The following is a 15,078-nucleotide window of genomic DNA, read 5'->3' as shown; positions in this document are numbered from 1 at the left end:
TACATGTGTGGAATAGCTCACCCTGATAGTTCAAGAAATACGATATGGGACAAGCCTTTGTTGGGCTGAGCAGACTCTTCTTATGTTCGGATGTAAATCTTTAGCTCTGAAGCAAACATGCTCCCTACTGAGGCGCAAACACCCAAACCAAGGTCTAGCTGTGCAAACAAGCCTCTGATCTGGAGGGATGTAAACCCTGGAGGAGCACATGAAAGTCAGGTCACAGCATGACCCTCAGCAGGTAGTAATTGAAGAAGTAAACAGATTTATCAGCCTGACAACAAGCGACAAACATCAGAAAGCCAAGGCGTACAGTTAAAGCTCAATCTCAAATCACAGCTGATGTGCATTCCATGCTTGCCTGGGTTTTTGGATTCACGATGTGCAGACCTTGAGGGAGACCAGCTGCTCTGACATTAACCACTGCGTCCTGTCAGATTTATGGAGCTAACCAGCCCCTCAGTGCAGCAACTGTGAAAGCATTTAAAAGAACCAAAGAGTTCATTTAGTTCATATTTCATTCAGAAACGGAGGCCTTGATAAGCATGTACAAATGAGCCATCTCCCAGTGGGAAGAGTCCAATTCCTAAATCAATAAACACCTGATAAGAAAAAGCAGGGACGCACATTAGGTTTTGTACCTCGAGGCATTTCGCAGAATAAAAAAAGGTTTAGGGTTATATAGCCAGTACAATGTTTGCAGTCTGTTGAAGATTGCTCTGAAATGTGAGTGGAATCGTTTGGCTGGCGCTAAAGGTCGGACTAAAGCAACAACGTTTGTTTGGTTTGAAATGGAACCGTGTCAGATGATTGATATAAGGTACACCTGGGTTAGAATCCACACGCACAGGCAGAGCCAGCTCCACGACTGGCCTCCCCGAATAGAATCCACACGCACAGGCAGAGCCAGCTCCACGACTTGCCTCCCCGAATAGAATCCACACGCACAGGCAGAGCCAGCTCCACGACTGGCCTCCCCGAATAGAATCCACACGCAAGGGCAGAGCCAGCTCCACGACTGGCCTCCCCGAATAGAATCCACACGCACAGGCAGAGCCAGCTCCATGACTGGCCTCCCCGAATAGAATCCACACGCACAGGCAGAGCCAGCTCCACGACTGGCCTCCCCGAATAGAATCCACACGCACAGGCAGAGCCAGCTCCACGACTTGCCTCCCCGAATAGAATCCACACGCACAGGCAGAGCCAGCTCCACGACTTGCCTCCCCGAATAGAATCCACACGCACAGGCAGAGCCAGCTCCACGACTGGCCTCCCCGAATAGAATCCACACGCACAGGCAGAGCCAGCTCCACGACTGGCCTCCCCGAATAGAATCCACACGCACAGGCAGAGCCAGCTCCACGACTTGCCTCCCCGAATAGAATCCACACGCACAGGCAGAGCCAGCTCCACGACTGGCCTCCCCGAATAGAATCCACACGCAAGGGCAGAGCCAGCTCCACGACTGGCCTCCCCGAATAGAATCCACACGCACAGGCAGAGCCAGCTCCACGACTGGCCGTCCTAAGCAGAATCCACACGCACAGGCAGAGCCAGCTCCACGACTGGCCTCCCCGAATAGAATCCACACGCACAGGGAGAGCCAGCTCCACGACTGGCCGTCCTAAGCAGAATCCACACGCACAGGCAGAGCCAGCTCCAAGACTGGCCTCCCCGAATAGAATCCACACGCACGCGCAGAGCCAGCTCCATGACTGGCCTCCCCGAATAGAATCCACACGCACAGGCAGAGCCAGCTCCACGACTGGCCTCCCCGAATAGAATCCACACGCACAGGCAGAGCCAGCTCCACGACTGGCCTCCCCGAATAGAATCCACACGCACAGGCAGAGCCAGCTCCACGACTGGCCTCCCCGAATAGAATCCACACGCACAGGCAGAGCCAGCTCCACGACTGGCCGTCCTAAGCAGAATCCACACGCACAGGCAGAGCCAGCTCCAAGACTGGCCTCCCCGAATAGAATCCACACGCACGCGCAGAGCCAGCTCCATGACTGGCCTCCCCGGATTCCATATGAAATCACACAATGCCTGTTGCACGCACACGATATGGACCTGAGCCCCAATACCAAAAATGAAGTAACTTTAAGATGTAAGGAAGAGCATGCTGTGGTATTTACACAACCACACTTTCCTCCCAATTGTATGAAGGTTGGTAAGTAATTGATAGTTTATTATTATTCAATATGTTCTGAAGCTTTATTTACTTAAGAAACTATGATAATTGTTCTGGGTGGAATTGTATACTTTATAAGGTTTAAAAAAATGAAAAATCAAAAAATAAAACAGCCATCATTCTATCTATCTATCTATATATCTGTAGCATATTATTATACACGTCTTAAATGAGTCATATTTTGGCTGCAATGTTGTTGGAAGACTGTTCATTGGTTTGGTTGATGTTGATTTATAGGTTCTAGTAGGGTAATGGAAGACGTAATTTAAACATACAAGGAGTCATTTAGAGTGAGTGGTCTTATTATCTTTTCTATCAAACAGTACCAGTGTTTGCATGCTTTATCCTTTGAGATTTGTCCTGCTTCTGTGGCTGTAGGGCAGACATCACCTGCGACTTGACAGCAGCCTGGTCTTCGTCAACGTAACCTCATCTCTTATCATGTTTTAGGAATAATAACGGGAAAAAAAACTCAAACATTTTCGAATTGCTTTTCTGCACTGCGTGAAAGGCTGTCCATGAGTCATTTTTCATACAGACTTCAGCAAAACTAAACAACCCTGACAACACAACGATAATAACATTAATCTATGCCAACTGTGGAAAATATTGCATTATAAACAGCTTTGAAATGTATTGCACTTCATAAAGAGCAGAACTTAGAGAAATCTGTGACAGGAACTTCCAGTTATGGGAAGCAGTGTGGAGCAGTGGTTAAGGCTCCAGTAAAAACCCAACTGTAAAAATGGGTAATTGTATGTAAAATAATGTGATATCTGTATAATGTGAAATAATGTATAATGTGATATCTTGTAACAATTGTAAGTCGCCCTGGATAAGGGCGTCTGCTAAGAAATAAATAATAATAATAAAGTTAGGAGACTTTCGGTTATAGCCACTATAGAGAGGGTGACAGTTCCAACGAGGGTCACTCAAACTCCAATAAACTCCAGAAATGGCATGTTGGCATCTTCAGTGCAACAATGGTGTGTTCTATAGGCTAAAAAAAATGGAAGATAATGTCTTGAATATTGAGCCCTTGTTTTCTGCTTTGTAATTGGTTATCTAATTGAGTATCTTGCAGGTGGTAAAGTAAGGGAGACTCCAATGCATTTGTGTACATTTCTTTGGCTTGCTGCATTGGCAGATGGAGGACAGCGATGTGGCCGTACAACAGTGGAGAAAAGTGCTGGTTTATATTGGTGGACACTGGTTCAGAAGGAATAGCTGGAAGAATGCAAGGGTTGTATTATAACATGGGTCATTATAACAAGAGAAGACTGCCTAATTAAAAGTTCAGAACAGAAGGTAGACATTTATACATGCATTGAGTAGGGTAGTAACATCTTAAACACGAGGCTTGCCGAATGACATAAGATTCCCTCGGAGGATGTCAGTGATGTGCTAGTAACAGTTCTAACGGCCCAAAGGACGGCAAGACATGGTTAAAGTCAAGAAAAACATACAAGCCAAACCTGTGTATTCTTCAGCCCTGTGCTAAAGAATTACACGTGTGGTCACACGAGTGCCAATGAGCAGTACGGTCTTTGTGCCTCCATGCTACTGCCACTGAAAAAAGGGCTATTTTTAGATCAGTGGTGATTTCTTTTTCCATTTTTTCAATGTTTTTACTAGCTTGTAAAAACATTTATTCCAGGAAAGGAACAACACACCGGCCCCGAAAAGCAAAGCAGAGTGAAGGGAGCCATTACGAGCGAGCGGCGAGCACGACTGACATCTCTTCAGAACAATGAGCTGCATTGTTCAGCTCCAATGAGAACTGTTCTCTTTTGCTCAGTATTCAGTTACCGTGTTAACAGGTGGTCCCCACGAAGTAAAAAAAAAAAAAAAAAAACATACTGCATTTATTAGAACCTATGAATGAGTTGCTTGAATAGTTCTACTTCACAGCAATGCTCAAAACCATTAGGCTGGTTGAGAGGTGCTAGACTTGACAGCAAAGGATTTCACGATTTCATAAAAACACACTGCGTGAACACAGCTCTTTACCATGAAAGAATACTGTGTATTCTTATATGCTAGGAGAACAGTAGCATGAAACGTGTGCTAGAGGACAAATATACAAAACAATGTGATCCAAAGCAAAGACAAAATATTCCAAACTGGATCAAAAGTAATGATTACATGTTAAACCCTACGTAAACTAAGTGCCAACATGATCATTTGTATTAACCCTTTCATGCATGAAATACTGAAAAATACATTTCCATGGCTTTATATGGGGAAAAAATAATATCCTCATGTGAGATCATCATGCATGGGCGTCTTCCATATGTCCCGATATAAATTAAACCACGTGCCATATTAGGTCGCCATGCAGGAAAGGGTTAAGGTGTGCTATTTCACATTTCTCATGATACAACATGCCGATTTCAATGTGTATAGATTTTCATTTAGAATAAAAAAAATCAGCAATTAAATATATATATATATATATATATATATATATATATATATATATATATATATATATATATATATATGTGTGTGTGTGTATGTATGCCAAAGGTTTTTTTTTCTTTCTCATGTTCTTGTCTTTGAATGTATTCATTGTTGTCCAAGCCTTGCTGGTTATAGCCTTTGCTTTGTGCCTGGGTCTGTTTGATATGCTACAGTATAAAATCATTCCTCACTAGAGATTCTCGGGAGCGGTGACCCATGGCTTCTGACCCTTTCCTTGCTGCGTACTGCTGCATCTAAAAATTCGACCCAGCGATGTCTGTAAACGATACACCACTGTTGGGGACCTCCATATAATAAATGAACTGCTGTCAAAAAAGCAAACAGCTAAACAGAAAGCTAGGAGATGCTGGGGAACTCTAACACCTGGGCTGAGGGTTAAATAAGCTTCTATGTTACTTATGTTAGCTAGACAACCTGCTAAGTCACCTAAAGAGATGATTATGTTAACTGTAGCCAACAAAATTACAGTCAGATTAAAGTCAATGAAAACTATTGTCTGCCCTTTTATGAAACAGGTTAATAACTGTCCTGAAATGAAAATGCACTATTACCGGATTTAAGGTACAGAACAGATGTCATTTCAATTTAAAATGCACTGGCAGCAGGTTTAATAACACGTCTTTCAGTGAAACCTTTTATAAAAGTATGTGCCACTCAAGAACTAATGAAAGCTATATTGAAATGATTACCTATAAATCTCGTACAACCCCCCCCCCCCCCCCCCCCGAAAGTGCTGGAAAAGTAATAATAACCTGTGCCGTTACTGCAAAACATAACTACTACTGCTGGTGAACAGATTTGATTAACCAGGAAAAATAAAATGTAAAAAAACAAAAAAGAGACGCTGTTCCTATTAAGTGTACACTGAAATGAGGTCAGCCTAATGATCATGAACTATTCGGACTTACAATGCCATCTTTTTAAAACAGTGCCCTGCAAAAAGGAGAGTTTGGCACCCTGCTTGGAAAATGGCAAAAAGCCTTAGCACACCATAAAAGCCAACGACTGCTGTGCACTGGGGCTGCCCAGAGGTGTTGTAATAGATCCATAAACTACTTTAAATGTCAAATATATATATATATATATACCCACGTTTTCAGACAGGTTTTGCAGAGCCCTTTAAACTGCAGCAAGCAAGCAGGACATGATTAGAAAAGGCACAGTGTGTACTGTGTACACGTGTCACATCAATACAGCAGTGTTTTTCATCGTTGCTTGATCCACAGTGCTCGTCCGCTGAAGGAAGGGCAACAATGTGTTTCACGTGTATCTGCCAATGTAGTGCCAAGCAACAACAATATTAAACCATGCAGAGACATCCTGCTACAGGGTAACAAGAAACTTTCTTTCTTTCTTTCTTTCTTTCTTTCTTTCTTTCTTCTAGGCACCAGACTACTCTTCAGATAACATTCAATTGATATTGTTTCTTAATTGAGTCTATACCATGTGCAACTAGTCTACCAATCACAAATCCCCTGTATATACTGTACAAACCACATTCATGTAATCACAAAAAAAGTGTATTGTTTCATGGCAGACAGTTATTAAGGAGCTGAGTAAATCTATAGACACTGCTTCAGACAGCATGAAAGGGGCCATTAATATAAACAATGCCATTTTTTTCTGGTGTCTGGAATGTGCTTTTTAATCTGCAGCCTTTGATACTGCGTCGAGTTGGCTGTGAAGTGTGACATTATTATTACTATTTGTTTATTTAGCAGACGCCTTTATCCAAAGCGACTTACAGACGGATATACAATACAAGTTATTGCTCTTGGCTTGCTTATGATTTCTCTGTTAAGCCTGTCACAATTTATGAAGGGGTTTTCATGAATCCCCTGTGGGATACATGAGGCCCTTAACAGTTCAAAATCAAGTTAGGTGAGTACAAAAGAAAACTGACTTACTGCGAGGATTTTCCTGGACTGGCTGTCGGGGGCGGGCCTGAAAAGAATACAAAGATTATAATTGGGAACAATTACCCCAAGATTCCTTCCACATGTTACGAGAGCAAACCACATACTGTAAAGAATTGCACAAGACAACGGTACTCGCCTTCATCTGCTGTGCGTCAGGGTACCTTTGATCAGCAATTCCCTTCACATTGTCTACATTTACCACAACACTGGTGTAGCATGATGCAGTACTTGAAATCACTTCATTGCATTGCTTCCAGTTTAATCTGTCCAAATATACAGTACTACCACGTCGTTTACTTTTATTGCCTTTATTGTATAGAATTATTAAAATGTTAGAAAGCACGGGATATATATATATATATAAAATATATATATATATATATATATATATATATATATATATATATATATATATATATATAAATGATTTACACGCATTGAGTTTTGTTCCTTTTATAAGCACAGAACTTTACAGATTTGTATTACAGAATTCTTTGGAGACTGGAGCCTGAATTGGACTGCCACAATGTTGCAGTTACATAGCTGGCCCCCACAGCACCACAGTGGCTTTAACAGCTCTAGAATTCTGATTCCTCCTTTTAAAACAATTGGAAGCAGTGCCCATTCAATTTTGCTGGCTTCACTGTACCTGCTCTAAAGAATGATACAGTCCACAGAGAAGAACGCTAACAGCCTGCCAAGTTATTATTATTATTATTATTATTATTTATTTCTTAGCAGACGCCCTTATCCAGGGCGACTTACAATTGTTACAAGATATCACATTATTTTTACATACAATTACCCATTTATTCAGTTGGGTTTTTTACTGGAGCAATCTAGGTAAAGTACCTGCTCAAGGGTACAGCAGCAGTGTCCCCACCGGGGATTGAACCCACGACCCTCTGGTCAAGAGTCCAGAGCCCTAACCACTACTCCACACTGCTGCCCAGTCCTTATTCTAGAATGAGGAAATATATTAAAGCAGCAGCAGGGAATGCAGATGAAAGCAACTGTCTCAACTCAGAATCACTGCAAATCAATATTTTTTTTGGTTGTTTTTTTTGTCTTTTAGTAAAAACCACATGCAGATACAAGATATCCTACCGAACTTGACAAAGAGCACCCCGGTGGTGGACACGCTGCTCTTGCCGTTGTTGGCGACACACTGGAAGTAGCCGGTGTCCGTGGTGTCCAGATTGCGGATTCTCAGCCGGGAGCCGTAGCTGGTGACTCGGAAGGATATCCTCCGGGGCTCCTGCACCACCGGAGCATCGTTCTTCAGCCACCTGATGGCCGGCGTGGGATTGCCGGAGACTTTACAGTGCAGCTCCGCCGTCTGCCCGAGGGACGTCGTGATATTGTTCATCGGCTCGTCTAACGTCAAGTAATAATCTGTCCAAATAAGAAGGGAAGGGTTACATTTTGAGATGTTGTCACACAAAAAAAAGCTAATCAAGCCCAAAATATTCTAAATAATGCTTGAGTCTGATATCATTTTAGGCTATAACACAATAAATGAATTATGATTTTTCAGGTGTGAAATTGTATCACGTTAAAAAGAATATAACGTTTTATAGAAATAATACATAAGTGAAAGTTAATTTGCATTTAATTGAAAACACGTGTTCATTTTGTGACTGAAGTCCTCTGAGATGATGCATGAAATAATGGGGTCCATGTTAAACATGTAGACAGTTTTAAAAAAAAAAAAAAAAAGTGAGATCATGAGAAATTATGTCGGTCCACCACCCCTCCACTAATAAAGTCATCTGAATTTTTTACATCAGTTTTAATAAACAAGAAATCTAATGTAAAAACTTTCAGTTCACTAGGAAATATCAGATTTTATTGCTAAAATCGACATTCTAATTTATATCCCCACTCAATATATTTTTCCTTGTTCTGAATCTAATCTAAACACGTAACTTACTTGACTGTTGGTTAGGAATCCTTTACAAGATATTTTGTGGTTGCCACTGTGGTAACAAATTATTAGTCCTTTCAACATCACACTGGCTTGCCAGAGGGGTTTCAGAACCAGTTATGTCACACAAAACCCTGGAAAGCTCACCCCCAGAACCTGTTAAGTCTACCCAAAAATACCCCTGGTTTTGAGTGCCTGCCAAAGTAAACAAAACATCTCTGTATTTAAAATTGCTTTCCACACAGACACTGCTTGTGATGGCTTCTCAGACGCCCTGTGTGTGCAGATATAAATAAATGGTAAAATATATTGTTTCAATTATTCATGTGTGTGATGTGGTTGCGGGCAGAGCTTGGGGGGTTTAACTTTACTCCCTGCATCGCTTCAAATTTCCTCTGAAGAGGTCCTTACTGTACCCGAAATTGACATGTGTCAGGACCCCCCCCCCACCCCCCTCGCCACCCTTGCTGCTAAACTGCTGCCTGATAACTGGGTGACAAGGGTGGCAGATCATCTGTAATACTTTCCTAATAATATTGTCAATGCTATTTGAAACTATACATTGTGTATTATATACCAGACTGCAACCTTTAGATGTATATCCCCTTGTGTAGATCTACAGAGGACAGTGGACAATGCATTGCTTGGATATTACATCCTCAACCTACCCCAGATGTATTTTACAATACTCTATGATCAAAATCCAGAAACTCAGTACAACTCCAGAAGTATTCTCATTGTACTCTGAAAAGACTGGGATTCCAACTCCAGAACTATTCTCATTGTACTCTGAAAAGACTGGGATTCCAACTCAAAGTATGTGTTCCGTGCAGAACTGAACTTGCAAACGAACAGTTCGGTAGGAATGTTTAAGCCTTTTGGAGGTTGAGAGTTTTCCCCTCTTCTCTTTTTGATTTGGTATTAGTCACAAACCACAATGTTGTTTTCTGATCGGTGCACCTTTAAAAACAACAAGTCAAGGTGCGGCCCCATGTTTTCAGTCCTACTAAAGACTAAACAATCGTTCATCCTGCTTAATCTTTATGTAAAATAATATTCTGCAACTTAAACCTCAGGCCACAAACGCTAAACTAAAGTGAATGCGTATAATTAAATTAATTACACGACACAAGAGCATAAATCTATTAGCTTCAAATGATTCGTTTGTACAAGCCTTTTAATCCATGCCAGTGTGTGCTATACGTGAGAATGTATTTGTTCGGTGTTATCTGATATAGATTTAAATAAACAATCAGCTTCAGTATTTGTTGAGAACGCTTCAGGAGACTTGGCTTTCTGTCTCGGTAACCCTTTCAAGAGTCTTAATAATCTAAAACAGTAAATTCCCTGCTTCGTTCCTTCTCACTTTCCATGAATCCTTTCAAAGCAACAGAAAGCAGCCTGTTTGTCTCGGCACCCTGTATCCTGTTCTGACTCTTCCATTTCAAATGCAGACAGCCAGCTGCAACAGACAAACTCAGAATAGAGCCAGCTTTGCTTCTCTGAGTTCCCAAACCTTTAGTCAGAATCGTAACAATAATAATGCATTCGTTTTAGAAAAATAAATGAGACAGTCTGTAGATTTATTTTTTCTCAAAATATAATAAGTCTAAAACTATTATAAAAGATTCTTGGCAGTTTATGGAATGCTATGCTGTAGTAAAGACACTGAAAGAATATATCCACCCACTAACCTTTATGTTACAGTGACTTCCAAAAATACAGAAAAAATACATTATTTGACTTCTTTTTTTAAGGATCAAATCTAGCTTGCTTATCCCTGGAGTGAGAATGAGAGAGAATCCAGGGGAATGATTCTGGTTGATCTGCAGACAGCCAGAGGTGCCTACTGACTGAGCACTTGTCTAGATGTATTAATTCCCCATCGGATCACAGAAATGTGTGGAATTAGACTCCTGCCTGCTGTCCATTGCTTGTTTTAGTAGGGTGTTGAGCTAAGGAGATGAGATTAGATGAGGAAGGAGGACTGGTTTGGTTGTTGTGGTGGGCACTTGCCTACCCAAACCCATCAATAAGCCTTCTCAGAAAAAAATACACCAATTACAAACAGCCAACCCGAGCAGGGCTGTAGAACCCAAATCTCACAACGGAAGGTAGGACACAGAACCTTCCATTAGAAATGTGAAGGGATGCTCATGCAGAACCTATTGAAAGGAACAGACTGATAATGTTCCTTCAGTGGGTTATGTCTCCATAGTATAAACAAGGAACACTTGATCTTAAGCCAAGCTGGAAATACTGTAAACCCTTTTTTTTATTAATGAGCTATTAATTTAACCTAATTTCGGCATGTCCATTTAATTGCTAGTTTAAACGGCTGCCATGGTTCTTGAAAAAACGCTTAAAAAGAGGCAGTGGACAGGACGTGAGCGTCTAGTAATCCATCTCAGTACTATAATGTACGCGGAACGAAGTCCTCTCTCTCTCTCTAGCTCTACCCTTTTTATTTTAATTGTTTCCTGGGACATAGTTATCTTTTCAAATACAATCAAGCGCTCTCTGTTCCCTCTCCTGTCGCTGTTTCCTATTAGCCCGTTGCCACCGACTTCAATATGTACTTTCAATTACACGTCAGGAAATTCAGAGCAGAAACAATGAAATGCTTAACCAGACCCCCTGATCCCCTAACCTCCTCCGCTCGGATTACATATGAAGGGCAAACAAAGGTACTTGGAGAAACATCCCAGCAGAGCTCTATTACTGCTGATAATGGTGCATAGCAGTGTAGGCAGATATGGGCCTGCTATGGGAATTACAGCAAAACCATTTGCAAAATCCTGACAGCTTTAAGCTGCCAGGATACATTTTACCGGCCGTACAGAACGGCCTCATGCTTTTATATACTCTCTTGAATAAGATTAGACAGATTACACCAGTTAGATCAGATTAAAGGTAAGGGCCCTTATTTTTATAAAGTTAAGACAAAATGTGGATGAATGGAGCTATCCAGCCAAGTAAATCCAAGTCTACACCTGCCCGCTTACAGGTAGCTCCTCTTTCATGAACATCATTTATTTGCATTTCTAAAGCAGTTAAGAGGTTACATTTTTTTAAATCTACTCTACTAGTGTACTGTTTATATGACTAAGAACATTTAATTAATTACATTTCCTCCTCCTCCTCCTCTTACTAATAATAATGATGCTTCCCGGTCCTCCTGTTGACAATAGGTCTTATACCATGAGAAATTGGGTCTATTAAATATACGATATAGAAAATAAAATATCACATCTTTAAGAAAAGACCATAAGAATGTGTTCAAAAGCAAAAAAGGGTGTGTTAAAACTAAGAGGGCAGAACAGAATAAACAGACTCTCAAATCTGCTCGACATGCAGTTCTGCTCTGGCAAAGGTGGGACACAGGGCTGCACCTGGACGGCTGCAAAGCCTGCAAGGCTCCAATTCACTGTGCAATTATTTGTGTGTCATAACCTGGCTCTAGCACAGTCCATGTTTTACAACCGAACGGATTTGTTTTGTTTGGTTTTGTATGAAATGTCAAGCTGTTTCTATGCTTCGGCTTTCTCTTGGCTCTGTGGCTTCCTGGAACAGGAGCTCCTTGGCTGGCGTTGAACTTTATTCATTTTCATGGTAAAAATAAATACAAATCAGCAGGGGTACTGCAGTGGAAAGCAAATGGAAAGCTGGAACAAGCTTCAGTAAATTACTTTTAAATGTCTTACTAACAGAATATTCTAGACTTTTACATTGTGCACAGTGCACTTAAGAGTGAACACAGTGTAGTTTATCCACAAAAACACAGTTGCATTTAGCATGTCATCAACTCATAAAATGCTATAACATTAGATTGTCCTATTTATCAATATATATGTCTATGGTGACATAATAAAAAAAATACATTGTGAACTACATATGCTTTATTTTATTTTATTTATGTAGTTATTTGACAGGGACAACGTACCATTTTTAACACTTATGACATGTTATGAGATGTATTGCACCCAGATTTAGCTATGGGTTAATTTTCATTGTCAATCCCTGGTTTCATTGGCAGTATATTCCCTGAAACAGAGACTTACTGTATTAATAAAACTGTGAACTTTCGTCTCACCTTTGTCGGCTTCGCTGGAAATATTCCACGATGAAGAGGCCATTACATCTGGATCATATGGCAAATCTGTTCCTGAGAAGGAAAAAAAAAAGAAGCTGATTATTTATTTGTGTAGCTGGGATTGCCTGCTACAAGATAAATTGCAGGAACTTCAAAAGCCAATTTTACTGGTGCAAAAAATGTGATACACACACTGATGAGTTTACTAATAAGGGTCCGATGACAGCTCTGCGTATCTTTAAAGAAGAATACGAGCTAAAGGCATTTGCGGTTAAAGAGTATTTCCAAATGTGCTTTAAAAACATGAGCCAAGAACTACTACATGACTCGCCACAATCAAAGCACGCTCCGCTACAGGAGGCTACAGCAAGCACCAGCACGGCTCTCTCAGCTCCTCTCGGCTTTGTTCCTGTTTTGTTCGGTTAAAGACATTACCAAGCTGTGATCCTAGCGGTGAATTATAGTTTAGTGATCAGACAAGTGTGCCTACGTGTCATGACAGCAGTTTCGTAGTAGAACAAAGTTTTCAATGCGGCAACCTTCTTCAATAATCTTTTTTTTTTTTTTCGCTGGCCAAAAAACCATCCATACGTAAAATTAACTTAGCAATATATAATCTTGACTCCCAGCAAGTTTCGCATGCTGAATGAATAAATTGTCAATGTGCTGACAGCTACTAAGATTTTTGGCATTGCTGCATAAAGAAAATGCGCCGGTTATCCCCTGGCACTAATTAACACCTGAAAGCCAACAGTACAGGCCGTGCAGACAGTGCACGAAATGAAAAGAAACAGCGTGCGGCCCAGAGGACCGGCAGCGGCAGGAAGACATCGAGAAGGCTGATGGAGGCTTGATCAGCAAACACTTTGGGCTATATTTCTGCTACAATATTTTATGAACTTTATTTTGTGAGAAGAGAAAAACAGCTATTGACTTTACAAAAGTGGCATCTAACATGTAAGTCATGTAACTGGGGATCTCGTAAGGGCTCTCAATTGGTTTATTTCTCAGTTTTTTCCTTTTTTTCAAAAAATAGGAGTTAATTAAAGACTGGAGTAAATACTTTGAAAATAAGAGCCTTAGTTTCTGATAGTTGTACCTTGACACATTTCCTCAGTACTCTAACTATCTCCTGTATTGGTATGCAGTCTTTTAGAGCAGGCCCATCAACTGGGCAATAACAACACATGCAGCTATACAACCTTTTTTTTACAGAACACAGTTGTGTTAGGGAAAGTCAATGTTATACGTCTGTTCAGTTTAATATCTTATTCTTATTAATATATTTAAAAAATCAAAGGCCAGGTAGGATTTATTCCTGTGTGACAGCATGTTATTATCTCAAGTTGCAAAACCACAGAGGGTAAGTTTCCCCTCAATAAGAGCAGCAGTCGTGGAATTAATACAAGCATGTGTTTGAGTAAAACATTGGTGTTAAACTGTTAAGTAGCTGCTAATCGGTCCTAAAACACCCTGAGTGCTTTGTCCGAAGATACTAACGAGGATTGGACATTAGATCACACCTGTTCTGATGTGACGCCCCCAAAGTTTCCACTCTGGAATGTTGTTCATATGGGCTGTGACCCGGAAGGCCCTCTCGTTTGAAATGTTCCAAGTATTTACAGTGTTTTGTGGTAGCACTCTGTGGATGGCATTTTTAATTTACTGTTCTTCTAAGGGCTTTAGCAGCGAGCAGCTGCCTTTAAAACAGGTGGTTAGCTGGCTGCTGAACCCACAAGGGAATAAAGAAATGTGTAAATAACCATTATAGTAATATCTCAATGAAAGACCAGCCAATTCTCTCCTCCCTGTATCATATACGTGGGTTAATGCTTTCAGAAATAAAAAAAAATAAAAAAGAAAATGAAAAGACGCTCGAGAGCTGAGAGCTGGAGGAGGGACACATTTGTCCTCACTTGGTGGAATGAGATCACTGGGTGTAACAGAGTCATCGCTAGTTTTTACTAATCAGTTACAGGCTATTATGTGACCCGTACCATTTGTGTGAAATTGTGGTACAAGAATTCTGCCAAAAAAAAAAAAAAAATGTTGCAGTCAAAATCTTAAGTATTGTGACTGACTGATTAATGAGGCATGAAAAATTATTTTAGCGAGTTCTATGTTGTACAAACACACCATATGAATTATATTGTATGGCTATTATTACATCCAATGTCCAGAACTGCATTTCTTGTTTGATTCAGTTCAGCATCACTGTATTTCAACAAGCAAGATTCTGTAAACCCTAATGCTAGAACAAATACCCCACAAACACTTTGCAACAATGGGGCAGATTTCCTGCAAGGCCCTGCTAACCAACAGAACCACTGTTCAAAAATGCTCTAAATATTACAGAGCATATATGGTCTCAAAATGCTCTAAATTTTATTTTTTTATTTCAGACATTATACATCACATATAATCACTGATAAGGATTGGGTCCAATTCCATTACA

General features: G+C 40.6%; 1 protein-coding gene across 1 annotated transcript in view; it reads right to left on the bottom strand.

The window, feature by feature from the left end:
- LOC117404965 (inactive tyrosine-protein kinase transmembrane receptor ROR1-like) overlaps positions 1-15,078 on the bottom strand; it is an 85,292-nt gene that overhangs the window by 14,907 nt on the left and 55,307 nt on the right. Inside the window, exons 2-4 of the mRNA XM_034007803.3 lie at positions 12,624-12,695; positions 7,711-7,998; positions 6,592-6,628 (exon numbers count right to left, since the gene is read on the bottom strand). Of these exons, the coding sequence (XP_033863694.3) occupies positions 6,592-6,628; positions 7,711-7,998; positions 12,624-12,695 (397 nt within the window). The remainder of the gene's footprint in view (positions 1-6,591; positions 6,629-7,710; positions 7,999-12,623; positions 12,696-15,078) is intronic.

The sequence above is a fragment of the Acipenser ruthenus genome, chromosome 10 (assembly GCF_902713425.1).
Source record: "Acipenser ruthenus chromosome 10, fAciRut3.2 maternal haplotype, whole genome shotgun sequence".
NCBI lineage: Eukaryota > Metazoa > Chordata > Actinopteri > Acipenseriformes > Acipenseridae > Acipenser > Acipenser ruthenus.
Note: the sequence above shows the minus strand (reverse complement) of the source record. Positions and strands in the feature narration are given on the sequence as shown.